This window comes from Rhinolophus sinicus, chromosome 2 (assembly GCF_057876585.1).
Source record: "Rhinolophus sinicus isolate RSI-liver-muscle chromosome 2, RSI-T2T, whole genome shotgun sequence".
Lineage (NCBI taxonomy): Eukaryota > Metazoa > Chordata > Mammalia > Chiroptera > Rhinolophidae > Rhinolophus > Rhinolophus sinicus.
In genome coordinates, this window is record NC_142502.1 from 157,610,786 (window position 1) to 157,626,786 (window position 16,001).

At 33.6% G+C, this 16,001-nt stretch overlaps 1 protein-coding gene across 2 annotated transcripts in view; it reads left to right on the top strand.

Moving 5' to 3' along the window:
- The window catches only part of FBXO11 (F-box protein 11), a 78,279-nt gene that overhangs the window by 43,550 nt on the left and 18,728 nt on the right, over positions 1–16,001 (top strand). Inside the window, exons 2-9 of one of the 2 annotated variants that reach the window (XM_019748608.3) lie at positions 10,675–10,802; positions 10,957–11,038; positions 11,462–11,606; positions 12,892–13,021; positions 13,708–13,791; positions 13,879–14,011; positions 15,669–15,775; positions 15,861–15,972. In XM_019748608.3, the coding sequence (XP_019604167.3) occupies positions 10,675–10,802; positions 10,957–11,038; positions 11,462–11,606; positions 12,892–13,021; positions 13,708–13,791; positions 13,879–14,011; positions 15,669–15,775; positions 15,861–15,972 (921 nt within the window). The remainder of the gene's footprint in view (positions 1–10,674; positions 10,803–10,956; positions 11,039–11,461; positions 11,607–12,891; positions 13,022–13,707; positions 13,792–13,878; positions 14,012–15,668; positions 15,776–15,860; positions 15,973–16,001) is intronic. The other variant, XM_019748609.3, reaches the window with a different exon arrangement.

Consider the following 16,001-nt stretch of genomic DNA (forward strand, 5'->3'; position numbering starts at 1 on the left):
AGCCTTGCTCCAGTTTATACTAATCTCTTTGAACTGGCTTCACACCCTTTATCTTGGAATTTCTTCCTTTTGTTGTCTTTCTGTAATAATTTCATTAATTACTGTATCCTAAGTCTTCCTCTTTCTGTGTTTACTCCCTAGTTTTGTTGAAATATGTCCTTAAGTAACTTCCTAAGAAAGATTATACAGGAGATAACTTTGTAAGTCTCTGCATGTCTAGAAATGTCTTTATTCTACCTTCATTTTTGTTTGGTGGTTTAATGAGGAGACTTGACTTCCATTTATTGATCTACAATGAATACCATTGTTTTCAAATGCACATGTTACTGTTGTTCTGTATTATATTTAGATTTTCAGAGTTAAAAGCTTTCTCTACCTTTTGCTTCCTTAGTGTCTGAATAGTAGTTATATTTACAAAATACAAAAATACATGGAGATACCTGTTATGAAAATACAAAAGGTCTGATGTGTATGTTGTGGTGTTTTTGTATAAAATGTTAATTTATTTTTATTAACACTGAATGAAAATAAGGCATGAAAAAGTATGATTTGATTTTTTAAAATTTCTGTAAGTTAAATATTTCCAGAGGTCATTTATGTTCCATTTCATGGTATTCTTTTATGATGTACTTCTGATAATAAATATATCTAGTAATATTCAACATGACTGGCTAATCTGTATTTAGACAGTACAGTGGTTAGGAGTGTGGGACTCTGGAGCTAGTCTGCCTCTGCTACTTCATACTGTGTGACCTTGGGCAAGATGCTTAACCTCTCTGTCTAGTTTCATCAACTGTAAAATAGGAATAATATGTTTCTCGTAGAGTTGATACAAGGATTCAATGAGTTAATACATAATAAAACACTTGGAACAGCAGTGCCTGCACATCTGTTTTCAGTGTTAAGAATGCTAGTAGTAATACTACTACATACTACTAATAGGACAGTTACTATCATCATCATCATCTTCATCATTTGTTTTGATTGTGTAACAAACTTCTTTGAGATATCCAAATTACTTTTTGTTAAAAATAAATCAAAACATTGTGTTGAGTCCTTGACCTAAAAATTATTTTGTTACTGCCTACCAGCTTTCTAACCTTCAGCACTTCACTGAACCTTAATGAGCCTCAGGTGCCCCATCAGTAAAACAGGCTAATAATGTCTTTCCTGCCAGGTGATCACTTGATCTGTAAAATATTACTAGAAATCATGCAGTCCCAGAAATTGTCTATTTTGGGAACTGTGAAAAGAAGGAGAACTGAGGATGCTCAGCCTCCCTCCTCTCCCTCTTTTTCCCCCCCTTTCCCTATCACTCCCTTCTCTCCCCTTCCCCCCCATCCATTTTCCTTCCTTCAAAAAAGAGTTTCTTACATGAATTCACAACAAAGGTTAAGCATTTAATGCTTGTAAGAGTATAATAGCCTTATTCTCATTTCGATCTTCATACTTTCCTGGTCTTGGCTGTTCCTTCACCGTAAAACTGAACTAATAGAAGGCATTTCTAAAAATCTCTAAATTTCATGTGAAAATAAAATTAGGGTCAAGCTAAATTGTTTTCTTTTAAGCCATGTGCATATGGTGATTTGTATGTTCTATTTTGTACTTTCCTAACACTTTGTTTGTCTTTAGTATGGTGCTTGTTATATTGCTTCAGTTACTTGTTTACATGTTTAGCTTCCCTACTGGATCAAGTTCCTCAATGGCAGATCTTTATATTCATAGTGACTACAAAATAGATGGGAATTAAGAGCTTTTAATTGATGACTTATATGAACCTTAGGTTAGCCTAGATTTAGGTTTGTCTTAATTGTTGATTTGGGGCCATGATTATTATGATCTTGAATTAATGATGCACTTGATACTTTTATTCCCAAAGGACGTATGTACATCCTTGAATTGGTAGTTGTCAGTTGATTTTCTTTTATTTCTCATCAAGCTAGAGTTACGAATTCTTGTCAGTTCTGGGACTTAACAGACATTTTTATATACAATATTGATAATTTTGACATCAATAGATAACAATTCACTTTACATTATTTGGCTGTTTCTCAAGAGTTGGATGACACATCTACCATGAAACATCAGTATTGTACCATATGTAAATAATGATAGCTAATTTACACTTTCTGACTCTCCACTCCTAATACAGTATATATTTTCAGAGTGACAAAATTCTCTAATTCTGCAACCCAAATCACTCACTGAGCCTGAGATCCATGTATTTAGTTTTGCTGAGAATCTCCACTTGAAGGTCCCACTAGTACTTTAAAACTTAAAATCCAAACCTGAACTCATCTTTCTTTTTCCCTCTGCATCGCTGTATCACCCACAAAGGCCCCTGCCTTAGTACATGGCACCACCGTCCATTGGATTGCCCAAATTAATATTATTCTTGGCTTCATCCTCTTCGCCACTCCCACCCATATACATTCAGTCACCAAATTTAATGAATTTACCATGTGACTATATCTTAAATCTACTCAGTTCTTCCATTTTTATTACCATACTTCAAGCCATGTTCATCTCTTGGTTATATTACTGCCATAGCCTCCTAACCGGTCTCCCACCATCAGTGTCATCCATTTCCAGTTGTATTTACACTGTTCCAGGTAATCTTAAAACACAAATCAGAGCGTGTCACTGTTCTATTTAAAACCCTTCCGTGGCTATCTTTGCCCTTCAAGATAAAATCTAAATTCTTTAAAGTGTTTGTAGCACCCTTCATAATCTGGCCGGTGCTACATGATTCAGCCATACAGAGCCATTTGCGCTTCTTTCAGACCTGTGCTGGAGGTGAGCACCTTCAGATCTTCACACCTGGTATTCCTTCTGCTTGACTAACTCCCAGTTGTCACTCATCTCAGCTTGGACTTTCTTCAAGAAACCTTCACTAATACCCCACTATCATCTAAGATTGGATTAGATGTCCTCATATGTTCCCATAGTATCTTCTACTTATTCCTGTTACGATACGTGGCATACTGTATTACTGTTGACTGTCTATGTCTCTTCTGAGCTCTTGGGCAATATTCTGTTTGGTTGCTCTGTTTCACCAGTACCTCACACAATACATGGTACATTCATTCGTTTATTCTTTACTCATTCAGCAAATATTTGTTGAACACACTTTAAGGCAATTTAGAATGAATTTGTCTGAATTTCTCCTGTTGAAATGAAGCCTTGTTTGAGTTTTCAGTAGTTCTTTATGATATCAGAGAATTAGCTTCTGAAGATTATTCAGTGGTCAAAGTAAATATATTTTCTTTGACTGGTCTTAGATAATCCCTACAGTTGATGTTGTGGTGAAAATTCAGCAGAGATCTATGTGCATGAGTGCATGCATGTGTATAAATAATATATTAATGAAGTATAGAACAGTATCTTGAATAATGTTTACTTAAAGTTTGTAACTATTCATAACACTATTAGAAACATCTGATTACAGCAAGTGCAAGTCAAGCTTTCAAAAAGCAGATTTTTACAATGACTTTACTTCTAGACTCCCTACCTTAAAATACTTAAGTAAATTTTTAAGTAAAATATTTAAGCTTTAAGTAAAAGGTTTAAATTAAAAAGCTTTAAAATAAATTTTGTCTTCAGTTTATTTGTGGATTTTTTTAGTAGTTGGAAAAAAGCTGTGGTAGTTCCCAGCTGTGTTAGAAACAGTTGTCAAGTGTGGTTCTTTACACCATGAAGACTGGGAGCTGTTTCTAAACACAGTTACTAGCACAGATTTGCCCAGCTTTCCAATCTGATCTGTGGCTATGGGTAAGTAATGTGGAATATGTATAATATTTGGGGGGAAGAAAACTTCTGTATATTAAATTCTATAAACTACCCTCTAACTTTATGTTACTTTATACCCTGCAGTGTATATAGACTTTAAACCCCAGCCAGTCAATAGTATAGTCTTTTGTAAATCTTTTTAGTTATAAAGGTACGTAAAAACTAAGGTATCCTACTAGCTTCAGAATGTATAAACTTAAGTCTCTTCTTTGGTCGCAAGGAATCCTAATGTAAATTGTCAATGCTATTTAATATCAAAGATTTAAAAGATTATTGTTTAGTTAAGGAAGCATGCTTGTTCTCCAGAAGTCTTGACTTATCCCTGTGGTTCCTATTAATAATGGTGAAGACTCTAGTATATTTATATTGGATTTACAGTGAAATATAACAAAAATTTGATATTATGTATATGTGTATAGCATCCCTTTAAATTGCATGACACTTTTTGATCCTTTAAGAGAACTAATAAGAATTTAATAAAGGGTGTGTGTGTGTGTGTGTGTGTGTGTGTGTGTGTGTGTGCTGTCCAGTTAGGGTAGTCACTAGCCACATGTGGCTGTTGAGCACTTGACATACGACTTGTCTGTATTTGACGCATGCTGTGTTAAAAATACATAGTGGTTTCAAAGATTTCATAGGAAAAAAGAATTAAAATATCTCAATTTTTTATTAATTACATGTTTAAATTTTAGATATACTGGCTTAAATAAATTATATTAAAATTAATTTATCTACTAGAAAATTAAAATTACAAAATATGGGTCACATTCTGTTTCCATTGGTCATACCTGGTCAAGAATATTTTTGTAACTGAAAATTAAATTTTCTATAAGTTATGGTAGAAATTGAACATTTTGGTATTGAGAGTTATTTGTATTAGTCTTATATCACAGCTTAACATCTAAATATTAGCATTCTGATATTACATGTAAAAGTGAAAGCTAAAAGTTAAAAAATTTTAAACAAAATATTATTTTGAGGACCTGTTTTTAGACTTTGTTGTTGGAACAAACCATAACTAATCCCTCATAATTTCTCAATTCTTAGGCTGGAGCTAGATCATTCACCTTATTCCTTGTTTCACTTATTTATTTAATGAATATTTTTTGTTTGCTTCATATGTGCCAGATCTATCTTGGGAATACTTCTCCATGATTTTAGAAGGTAACAAAAAATAATGGGTGTGCATATAAATGAATTCGTGAACTTGGAGGTAGGAAGAAGTGATACAGTTCCTGTATGGGTTTTTATTTTGTATAAAGTAGTATGTAAAACATCATAGCCCAACACTAGTGATGATTTCTGGGGGAAATGCCTTGAATTTAGTAAAATTAAAGGGTCTCCATAGAGGAGAGCCAACATTTATTGAGTACTTATTGGGCTAAACACTGAGGAAGAATATAAAGGGGCCTTGCCCTCAGAGCTTATAATTTTGTTATGAAAATATTGTATATACCCAAAAAAGTAAATAGCATAAGGCATCTATGATATGGTAAAGAATATATGGTGTGTATACAGTATTATAGGAGTTCAAAGGATGAGAACACTAATGACTAGAGATTTTTTTTAAACTTTTTTCTTTGCTTCTTATTACAATAATGGCCAAGTGATCTTTTCAGAATGACCACTTTGTAAATAAATGCCTTCTGGCACTGCACCTTATTCTCTGAACAGTCAGTGGTAATTTATGAGAACTGGAAAGAAATTTAGCAGGTTCTTTAACATAAATAAGAGCTTAATATAGTTCTTTTAGAACTGAACTTGGAATGCTTTAGAGCAGGACAGTGTTTATGAATGAGAAGCTGAGGTTATTGTGGCATGGCGTGATTCAAATCATAGAGCTTCGTGTATTTGCTGTGAAGTTCAGACTGCAGCCGACTTAACCAACACCTTCTCTTTTCTGTTACTACCTCCAAATTCCTTACTTTTTAGTCTTTAATATTTGCTTTATTGATGGTGAGAAGGAAAGGATTCCAGGTGGGTGGGTATCTGTAATAATAATGTCTATAGATTTTAAACAGAGTGCAAGTGGGGTGAGAGGATTGTACAGGATGAAAAGTTTGAGAATGTTTTTTTGAGTATTTTAGAAACGGACTGACCGACTGCTGTCATAAACCAAGCTTGCGTACTTAACTACGAACATACTAAACTGTAACGCAAAACTGTAAATGCATAGCTAATCTCTGAGGAAGGAAAGAAGAGAAGGATTTCCCAGGTGCCAGAAATTAGAGAAATCAAATCAAAGCAGTAAGTAGGTACTGGTGCTGCTGTATAAAATAGCACAGGGGCCTTTTGGTCCTGTATGTGTGTCCTAACAGGTCTGGGGTGGAATTTTAGGGCACATGGGGGGATAGGAGATGTGGCCTTGGGCCTTTTCAAATAGTGGCAGCACTGAGACCAGACATGCGACCTAGAACCTGAAACAACTTCCCTACCTGTCTGCATAGATTTTTTATATATCCATTGATAGAACAATCTGAAAGAAAATATAAAATAAGTGTGTGAAATGATTAAAAGGTAAAAAAAGGAAATGAAGTGTAATGAAGTAACAGGCCAATATGAAAAGGAAACAAGGCTCGAAAAAGAGAACCAAAGCAACTTTTAGAATTTAAAAATATAATTATGGACATTGGCTTTAGATAGGTTAAATAGCAATTCGATATTCTCGCTTTGGTTTAAAAGGAAAGAAAATCTAGCAATAAATGGTTAAGAAGGACTAAATTTAAAATGTACATGATCCAGGAGTAAAAGTTGAAAATACAGATTTGAAAAGGTACTAGGGTGATATAAAACAAAACAAAAAGCTGTTAGGAAAATATTGTCAGCCAAAAATAGATTTTTAAGGCAAAAAGCATCATTAAGCAAAAAGAGAGCCATTGCTTAATGATGAAAAAAGTAATTCACCAGGAAGAAATAAAAGCCTTGAACTTGCGTGTCCAAATAACATCTCAAAGTATATAAAGCAAAAATTTACATAATGAAAATAAAAGGACTACCTACAGATAAAGTGGGAGGTTTTAGCACATTTCTTTCAGAAGCCAGTGTACAAATGAGACACTGCACTGCCCCCGACAGAAGTAAAAGGCATAGAATATTTGAACATACAATTAACAGATTTGATATTTTAGATATGTTTAAACTTTAACAAATAGAATGTAGACGTCCTTTTCAAGTACACGTGAAACGTATAGAAATTAACCGCATATTAAACTACAGAGGGATGACCCCCACAAATACTCAGGCACATCACACTGGCTATATATTCTGACTACAGTGTAGTATATAGAAAACTTACTTGGTTTTCCAAGTTTTGTTTAAGATTGATGTAAATAGAATAACATTTAAATGAAATAAAAGCTAAAACATTTATTGAACACTTAATGTGAGCCAGGCATACTGCTGAGTGTTTTCCATGTTACTCTATTTAAATCTTTTAGCAGTCCTGTGAATTATAAGATACGGTTATCGTTTTTAATAGGTGAGAAAATGTAAGCTTAAATAATTTACCCAAGGTCTGCTGTTGGAAAAACCTCTTTTAAAATACTGTACCGTTACAGCCACCCCACCTTTTGAAAACACCTCTATTACTGTAAAATATAGCCAGGTAGAGAAACTGACATAAAAGAAATTTGTTGAATTATTATTAAAATGTTGATTTATTATAAGGTTGGTATTGTAATGCCAACAGGTTAAGAAATATTACTTTGCCGGCCACTGCAGAATACTTTTATGTGCCCCATTCCAATTATAACCCTTTCCTTCCCCGCAAAGGGCATTTATTTACATGATAATCGTTTTTTGGCTTTTTTAAGAATAATTTTAATACCAAAGTGTGCGTTCTTAAACAATATGCTTTAGTTTTGTTTATTGTTTTCCCATGCAATTTATTTGTTGAAGAAACTGGTATTGTTTGTAGTTTCTTACAGGTTTAAGGAGATTCAGATTTGATGTTTTTGTCAAAACTTCATAGGTGGTGGTGTGTTCTTTCATTAGGAGATATATAAAGTCTATTGGTTGTTGGTTGTTTTTTTTTTATATTAGTTACTATTGATACTCGGTTAAATCCATTAACTTTTAGAGTTCGCAAATTTTTCTTATTTCGTCTTCATTTATTGCTAGAATGTTTCTGTAGAGTAGCTTTCCCTTCATCTAATACTTGATTAGCTGGTGGTTCCGTTTATGTAAAAGAGGAAGAATAATTATTTGATTATTTTCCATTATTTACCAGTTTTCAAAATGATGAGTTGGTTTTCACTAGCATCTTTCAAAGTAACCATTTTTTTCTTTTTTTTTTTAAGTATCATCATAAACTCACCGATTTAAATATATATTTTTTAAATATATTTCTTTTAGTTCATTCTAGTTATTCTTACTGATGCTCAAATTGTCCCATTTTTGGTCATTGGAACCTCTTCAAATTGGCTCCCTGCCTTCATGGAGTTTATGTTGAGTAAATATATACGTACATTTATATGTATGTATATCCTTAAACTATACACACACCTCACACTCTAAACACATTGTTCTGTGCATTTTGAGTTTTAAACATACTATATATTAGAGATAGTTCCTTATCAGTCTATATAGAACTGCTTTATATTTTGTAATGACCCCATAATAGTCTGTTGCATAGCTACACCATAGTTTATTCAGCAAACCCTTATGATGAACATTTTGATTATTACCCTTTAGTATTACAAACAGTATGCAATAAATATCTTCTTGTACATACTGCTTTGCCTACATGTGTAAATACAGCTGTAGAATGACTGGAAATGGAATCACTAAGTAATAATAGCTATTGCTAAATTACTCTTCTTAGAGCAATTAAGAACTGTTTTTTCTCATTATCCTTTGATAATGTGATCAAACTTTTTGAACTTTGATAATCTACATTAAAAAATCTCATAGTTTCTATTAGCATTTCATTTCTATTTCCTTAATTCTGAATTATCTGTTCGTGTCCTTGCCTTGGCCCAATTTTAGATTGAATTAGCGATTATTTGTCAGCACTCAGATATAATAAGGATATTATTACCCTTTAGTGACATGTGTTGCAAATATTTTTTCCTAATTCTGTTGCTTCTTTTGACTATGTTTGAGGTGTTCGTTTTCCAAGCAGAATTTTTATATGTCATTCAAATTTATTAGTTTTTTTTTAAACAATCCAAACAGAGAAGAGTTAGAAGTACAGTACAAATAAGTTTTTTTCCTTGAACACTTCAAGAGTGAGTTGCCAGCCTGTTGTCCTGTCACCTCCTAATAGTTTATATTTCCAACAAACAAGGATATTCTGCTAAATAACAATACTACAGCTATTAAAATCAGAAAATTAACATTGACACATTACTATCTTCTAATCTTTAGACCCCCATTCAAGTTTCAGTATTTGTCCTAATAGCCTTTTAGCAAAAAGATCCTGTTATCCAGTTCAGAACCACACGTTACATTTGTTTGTCATATCTCTTCAGTATCCTTCAGTCTGGAACAGTTCTTCAGACTTCCCTTGATTTTCATGACTGACAGTTTTAAAGGTGATTCAAAACAAATTAGAACAAATTTGATTTGTCTGACATTTCCTTGCAGTTAGATTTAGGTTATGTACCTTTGTCAGGAATATCATAGAAGTGATGCTGTGATCTTGTATGCTATCAGGTGACACACAGTTTCAATTTGTCCTATTAATGATGTTTACTTTGATCACTTGATTAAGACAGTGTCTGATTGGCATCTCTACTATAGAGTTACTGTTTTTCCATTTCTACTTAATAAGTATTTTGTGGGGGAAGTACTTTAAACATCCCCTTCCCTATCTAAACTTTCAAATTAATCATTCATTTATAGCAGTATGAATTTATGAGTTGCTGTTTTTTCAGTGGGTTATAATCCCTTTACTGTCATGAATTTTGATGCTCCAACATAATTTTACTAGTGGATGATCGTTCAGGCTGACTTCTGTGTCCTTTTATATGTCTTCATCATTTTTTCAGCACTTTCTTGTTCCACAAGCTATTCCAGGCTCAAGTTGTATTTCCCCCAACCTGGAATTGGCCATTTTTCCAAGGAGCTCTTATTTTTTTTATAGAAAACATTATTCAGAAGCCAATATCCAAATATTTGTCATGCTTATTGCTATTGGAGTGTCACTGCTTTTATATTTTAACTCTTCTCTGACAGAAACCTGGCTTCCATTATCCTATTTAATTATTTGATCAATCCCTCTACTGCATGTAACCAGTCTAACAGTTCTACGATCCCCTCTCCTGTGTGATGCTCTTCTCTCCTTGCTCTGTCTGACTCTTCATTCCAGGCCACCGCTATCCCCCATGCCCCACTCCTTCCCCCCACATACACTTCCTTCTTTCCCCACTTGAGCTCAAACAGCCTATGCCAAACCAGCTCTGTGTGTACACCCTTTTCATTTTACTTGATATCTGATACCCTAAACCAAGCTGTCCCTCTCCATGGCCATCCTCCTCACCTTGCTTTGACTCCGACTCCCCTTGCCAGGCTGTCCTCAACCCTCTTGGTCTCTAACCATGTAGTACTCACTCCTCTTCCCATTCTTATCAGGTCAACACCCTCCTCACCTTTTTGTTTAATGTCCTCCAAGTTTTGTGTCATACATTGAAAGAGCTGCTCCACTTTAACATTATAATTTTTTTTTCCTGTTCTACTGATTTTGGTCTATTTTGAAGTGAATGCAATAGAAATCCAACTTTTCTTTCAGATGGTTATCATCCAGTTAGCTGGAATTTTATATAAAAGTTGTATTCCCTCCCCCCAAAAAAAAATTATGAAGTTTTTTTAAAAGTTCACTAACATCCATAGAACTTTTTTTTAAAAAATGAGTGTCATTTTTCATATTGCTTTTGTTTATAACAGATGATGATGTGCCTGCAGATATGGTTGCAGAAGAATCAGGTCCTGGTGCACAAAATAGTCCATACCAACTTCGTAGAAAAACTCTTTTGCCGAAAAGAACAGCGTGTCCTACAAAAAGCAGTATGGAGGTAAATTAAATGTAACTGCTTTTCTTTTGGTAATTAAATAATTGTTAGGAAACATACAAAAAAGAGAATATCATCATTTTGTAGAAGTAATGATTATGTATGGTAAAAATATTTCCTTATTATAAACTAATTAGTTTTCATTTTGTTTTTGAAGGGTGCCTCGACTTCAACTACAGAAAACTTTGGTCATCGTGCAAAACGTGCAAGAGTATCTGGAAAATCACAAGATCTGTCAGGTATTTCCTATGGGAAAACTAAGAGATAGGGTCAAATTTTTTTTTTTAAATTTTGTTTGATACCAAAAAATTAAAATTAAATGTAGTTTAGTGTTACATTTGGGATTGAGAAAGTGATTGACAGAATGAATATGACAACTCTGATGTCTCCCTATTTGACATCGTTACATAAAAATACTTTCTATGTATTTTCACCGGTTTCTGAAATGGTACATAATAGCTAAAAGAAAGAATACCTATGTAAAGATAAAAGAAGATAAATGTGTGTCATCTATGAAAGCAAAATGCGTATTAAATTATTGTCATCACAAAATAAAAGCTATTCGTTAGATAAAATGAAAAATACGCTCTTTGAATAATGAGAAAGTCATTGCTAACACGATAAATAGATTCCATATATTTTGTTTGCTAATCTCTTTATAGCAGCACCTGCTGAACAGTATCTTCAGGAGAAACTTCCAGATGAAGTGGTTCTAAAAATCTTCTCTTACTTGCTGGAACAGGATCTTTGTAGAGCAGCTTGTGTGTGTAAACGCTTCAGTGAGCTTGCTAACGATCCAATTTTGTGGTAAGTGAACATTTATTTCTTATTATCTTGAGATACATTACGTGCTGCCCAGAATGCTAAAGATGGTAGGAAAGTTGAAGTGTGAGTTGGCGGTTACAATTAAGTAGAACAAAATTAGATTGCTTATAAATTCTAAGTTACCAGTTTACCACAAATGTGAGTGGACGTTCTAGGTAATACTTAAAAAACAACAAACGAAGTGCTTTCTCTGCTGTTTATCATAAGTTAATAGCAACTGAGTGATTTGTGAAATGTTTTTCATTTTATTGCTCTTTAAAACTAGAACTAAGTCCATTTAAACAGCTAACTAATTAAATCTGATAGTTTAGTGAGAATGTAGGTTATATACATCACTTTTGGAAACTACTTTGATAGTTGTATTCATGAACCTTAAAATATGAATGTCCTTTGAGCCAACAATTCCACTTCTGAAAATTTTTTTGGCTTGTGTACAGATTTTTCATAACAGCATAGTTAATAGTGGGGGAAATTGGAAATAATATCTAGCAATAAGGGAATGGACTAAGTTAATAAGGGAATGGAACAATGTAATGTCTACTTGGAGGGTTGGGGAATAGTCATGAACAGTGATTTTTTACAGAGTTTTTAATAACATGGGAAAATGCTATGTTACAAAAAGTGAAAAGAGCAGAGTACAAAATTTTGTATGCTATACAAATCACAACTGTAATAAGTGAAACTATCTGTAGGTAAAAAGACTGGAAGGAAATATAGTAAATAGTTAATAATGTATATATTGAAAGTATAGGTTATCTCTTTAGACTTATTTCTATATTTTACAGCAGCTTCTATGTTGGTAAAAATAAGGTATATATCTTAAATTTAAGAAAGGAAATTATATTTGTGTTAGTAAGGAAAAGGATAATGGAGAACAGAAGGAACACTTTGCTTTGTACAGGAAGGGATTATAGTTACTATATCACACCATTTCTAAGATTTGATGGTTATGATAGGATATAAATGAGCTGAAGATATAAGAAGAGTTAAGTTCGAAGTATTTTATTGAAAATTGTCCTTTTTAATAACTGCATCAGGCTTTTACAGTAAGGGTGGCTTACTTCCCCCTTTTTATCGACACTTTATTTTTTTGGTCAGTAAACTATGTTTTATATGCAGTTACACATTTTTAGACACAAAAAATATAGTTTTACATTTAAAATTCTGTTTTTTATATTCTTATAGGGTTTTGAAGCCTCAAATAATTTTTTGTAGTTGTTTAAAGGACATTTTATGAAGAACTCATTTAATTCCTTTCTCTCTTCAGGAAACGATTATATATGGAAGTATTTGAATATACCCGCCCTATGATGCATCCTGAACCTGGCAAATTCTACCAGATTAATCCAGAAGAATATGAACATCCAAATCCTTGGAAGGAGAGTTTCCAGCAGTTGGTATGAAATATAAATAGAAAATACTGATTTATATTATATATTTGTAAATAAAAATTCCTTTTTAAAAAATTTAAACTCAGGCTTTGAAGCCAATGAAAATTTATCACCAAAAAGTACTTAATTCTTTTCACTACTGACATACTTATTAGTAATTTAAACAGTGGCAGTAAACATCAGTAGCCTGAGAGCAGTTATACTTTCTATGGGTCTGTTTGAACTTACACTTAAATTATTAGTATTCAGTGGTTGTTGCAAAGTTTCACATTTAGCTTAATTTTCATATGGTTCTTTATGAGTGGTTCTCAACTGATGTGATTTTGCTCCACAAGGGACATTTGGCAACATCTGGAGACATATTTGGTTGTCACAACTGGAGAAAAGGATGCTAGTGGTATCTCTTTGGTAGAGGCCAGGAAAGCTGCTAAACATCCTATGATGCACAGGACAGCCCCCACCACAAAGAACGATCTGTCCCAAAAAATCAGTAGTGCTGAGATTGAAAAACTGTGTCCCTTCTTACTGGATATTACTGAGTCATAAGCTGTTCCAAATTTTACATTGCACTAATAGAAAACTAGTTGGAATAATTGATGAATATTTTATTAAAATATTCATATAGTATTAAATTAATTTAGAATATGTTTCTTTTCCCTTTTTTTTTTTTTTTTTTTTTTTTGACATGTTAGTATAAAGGTGCACATGTAAAGCCAGGATTTGCTGAACATTTCTACAGTAACCCTGCAAGATATAAAGGAAGAGAAAATATGTTGGTATGTTTAATCAGTATTTTTGTAAGACTTAAAATGGTAATCTTGGTAATCTCTGTTCTATACTGACCCTTTTTTTTTTTTTTGTAGTATTATGATACAATTGAAGATGCCCTTGGTGGGGTACAAGAAGCTCATTTTGATGGACTTATCTTTGTTCATTCTGGAATATATACTGATGAATGGATATATATTGAATCTCCAATCACCATGATTGGTGCAGGTATTTTGAAATGCATCATCATTAGAATTTTAACATTTTATTTATTTACATAGTGGGTTTATAAAATGCTAGTGACTTAAAATTCAGATGACCCTTGATAATACCTTAATGGTAGGAAATAATAGAAGTAAATATGCATATTTTATATGATGGAAATGAAAACTGTTCAGAAATAACAGTTGTATTTATTTCATTTTTAGATGTGTATATATATTTTTTCCCCTTTTTTATACCTCCCCTCACCCCAGCACATAGACCTTTTTTAAGAATACAGTACATAGACCTTTTTAAGCCGGTTCAAGCCATTGTTTCACAGTCTAGTTGTATAGGACACAGCTCCCTGGCCCCTGCTGGTATTATGAGCCTTGCACCCCCCCACCCCCCACCCCCATCGCCCGCTGAGGCAGTCGGTCACTGGTCATCAGTCGGCCACTCACAGCAGCTCACGGCAGCTCTCACTGGCTGCCGGCCGCACACTGGCCACTGGCCCCTCATGGCAGCACATAGCAGCCCGCAGCAGCTCTTGCCAGCCACTCACGCTGGCCGCTGGCCACCAGCCTCTCCTGGCAGTATATGGCAGCACACAGCAGCCCACGACGACCTCCGGCGACCTCCAGCTGCTCATGGCAGCCCAGCTCCAGGGAGAGCCATTGTTCACAATCTAATTAGCTGTAGAGGGCGCAGCTCACTGGTCCTGTGGGAATCAAACCGGAGACCTTGGCATTAGGAGCACAGCACTCCAACCACCGGAGCCACCAGGCCAGCCCTAGATGTGTATATTTCTTAATGTCAGTACTTTGTCCAACTGCCTTAGTTATTCATTAAGAAAAGAAAAATATTTGTTTTATCTTTTATTTGAAAAGAAAGATGCTACTGTTTTTATTGCTGTGTTTTTAATGAAACATGCTTTTTAAAGATTTTGGTGCTATTTAGAAGCTGTTTTTATGCTCAAGTTTTTGTAAGAAAAGAATACATGTAATAAAATATTTATTGAACACTGATCAGTCATTTGAAGATTTGTTCTGATTTTTTTAAAGGATACAGTACATAGACCTTTTTAAGATGGATAGTAATTATGTTAATGAAATTTGCATTTACTGCCCGTTCTGTTTTCTTCCCCCATTTCTACCATGAAGACTAAAAGGGAAGGGTGTAGTAAATTTTTGCCTTTTGATTTTCATTACTTTTAAAGTCAAGGTCAGTTTTGGAAATAAGTTTAAATAAAGACTTTTCTTTTTCTTCCTACTCATTGTCCCCTTCTTTACTCTCCCTGAACCTCTTTTTCTGGTGCTGCTGGTGATTTTTTGTTTCCACCAGAAACCATTTTTTAATATGCCATTGCATGTGATATTAAATACTACTTGTAGTTGAATCTTAGAAGTATAATGATACTCACATAATACCTGCCATAAATATGACTGCCTGTAGTAAAGGCCATTGAAACAGTCATCGATAAAATGAGTATTAATCCTCTCTACTCAATGCTTTTTAGAAGTTCTCCCTCCAAAACAAGTACCCAACTTAAAAACAATAAAAAGTGTTCTACTGAATTACTAGTTTTGTGACAAAGTATTTTTACTGATTAAAAAAGTAATTTTTAAATTTCCATTTCATCTGACTGATAAAGATAACATGCTTTAAAATATCTTCTCCACAGCACCTGGAAAAGTAGCAGACAAAGTTATAATTGAAAACACTAGAGATTCAACCTTTGTTTTTATGGAAGGTTCCGAAGATGCTTATGTTGGATATATGACAATAAGGGTAAGAGATGTTAAGATTTAAAATATATATGTTGAAATCTTTAAGGCAGTGGTTGTTTATTTCAAACAAAATTTCTACTTTTCAGTTTAATCCTGATGACAAATCTGCTCAACACCATAATGCACACCACTGCTTAGAAATTACAGTAAATTGTAGCCCTATTATCGATCACTGTATCATCCGAAGTACATGTACAGGTTAGTGTTTCCTTTATGGTTTATTATAA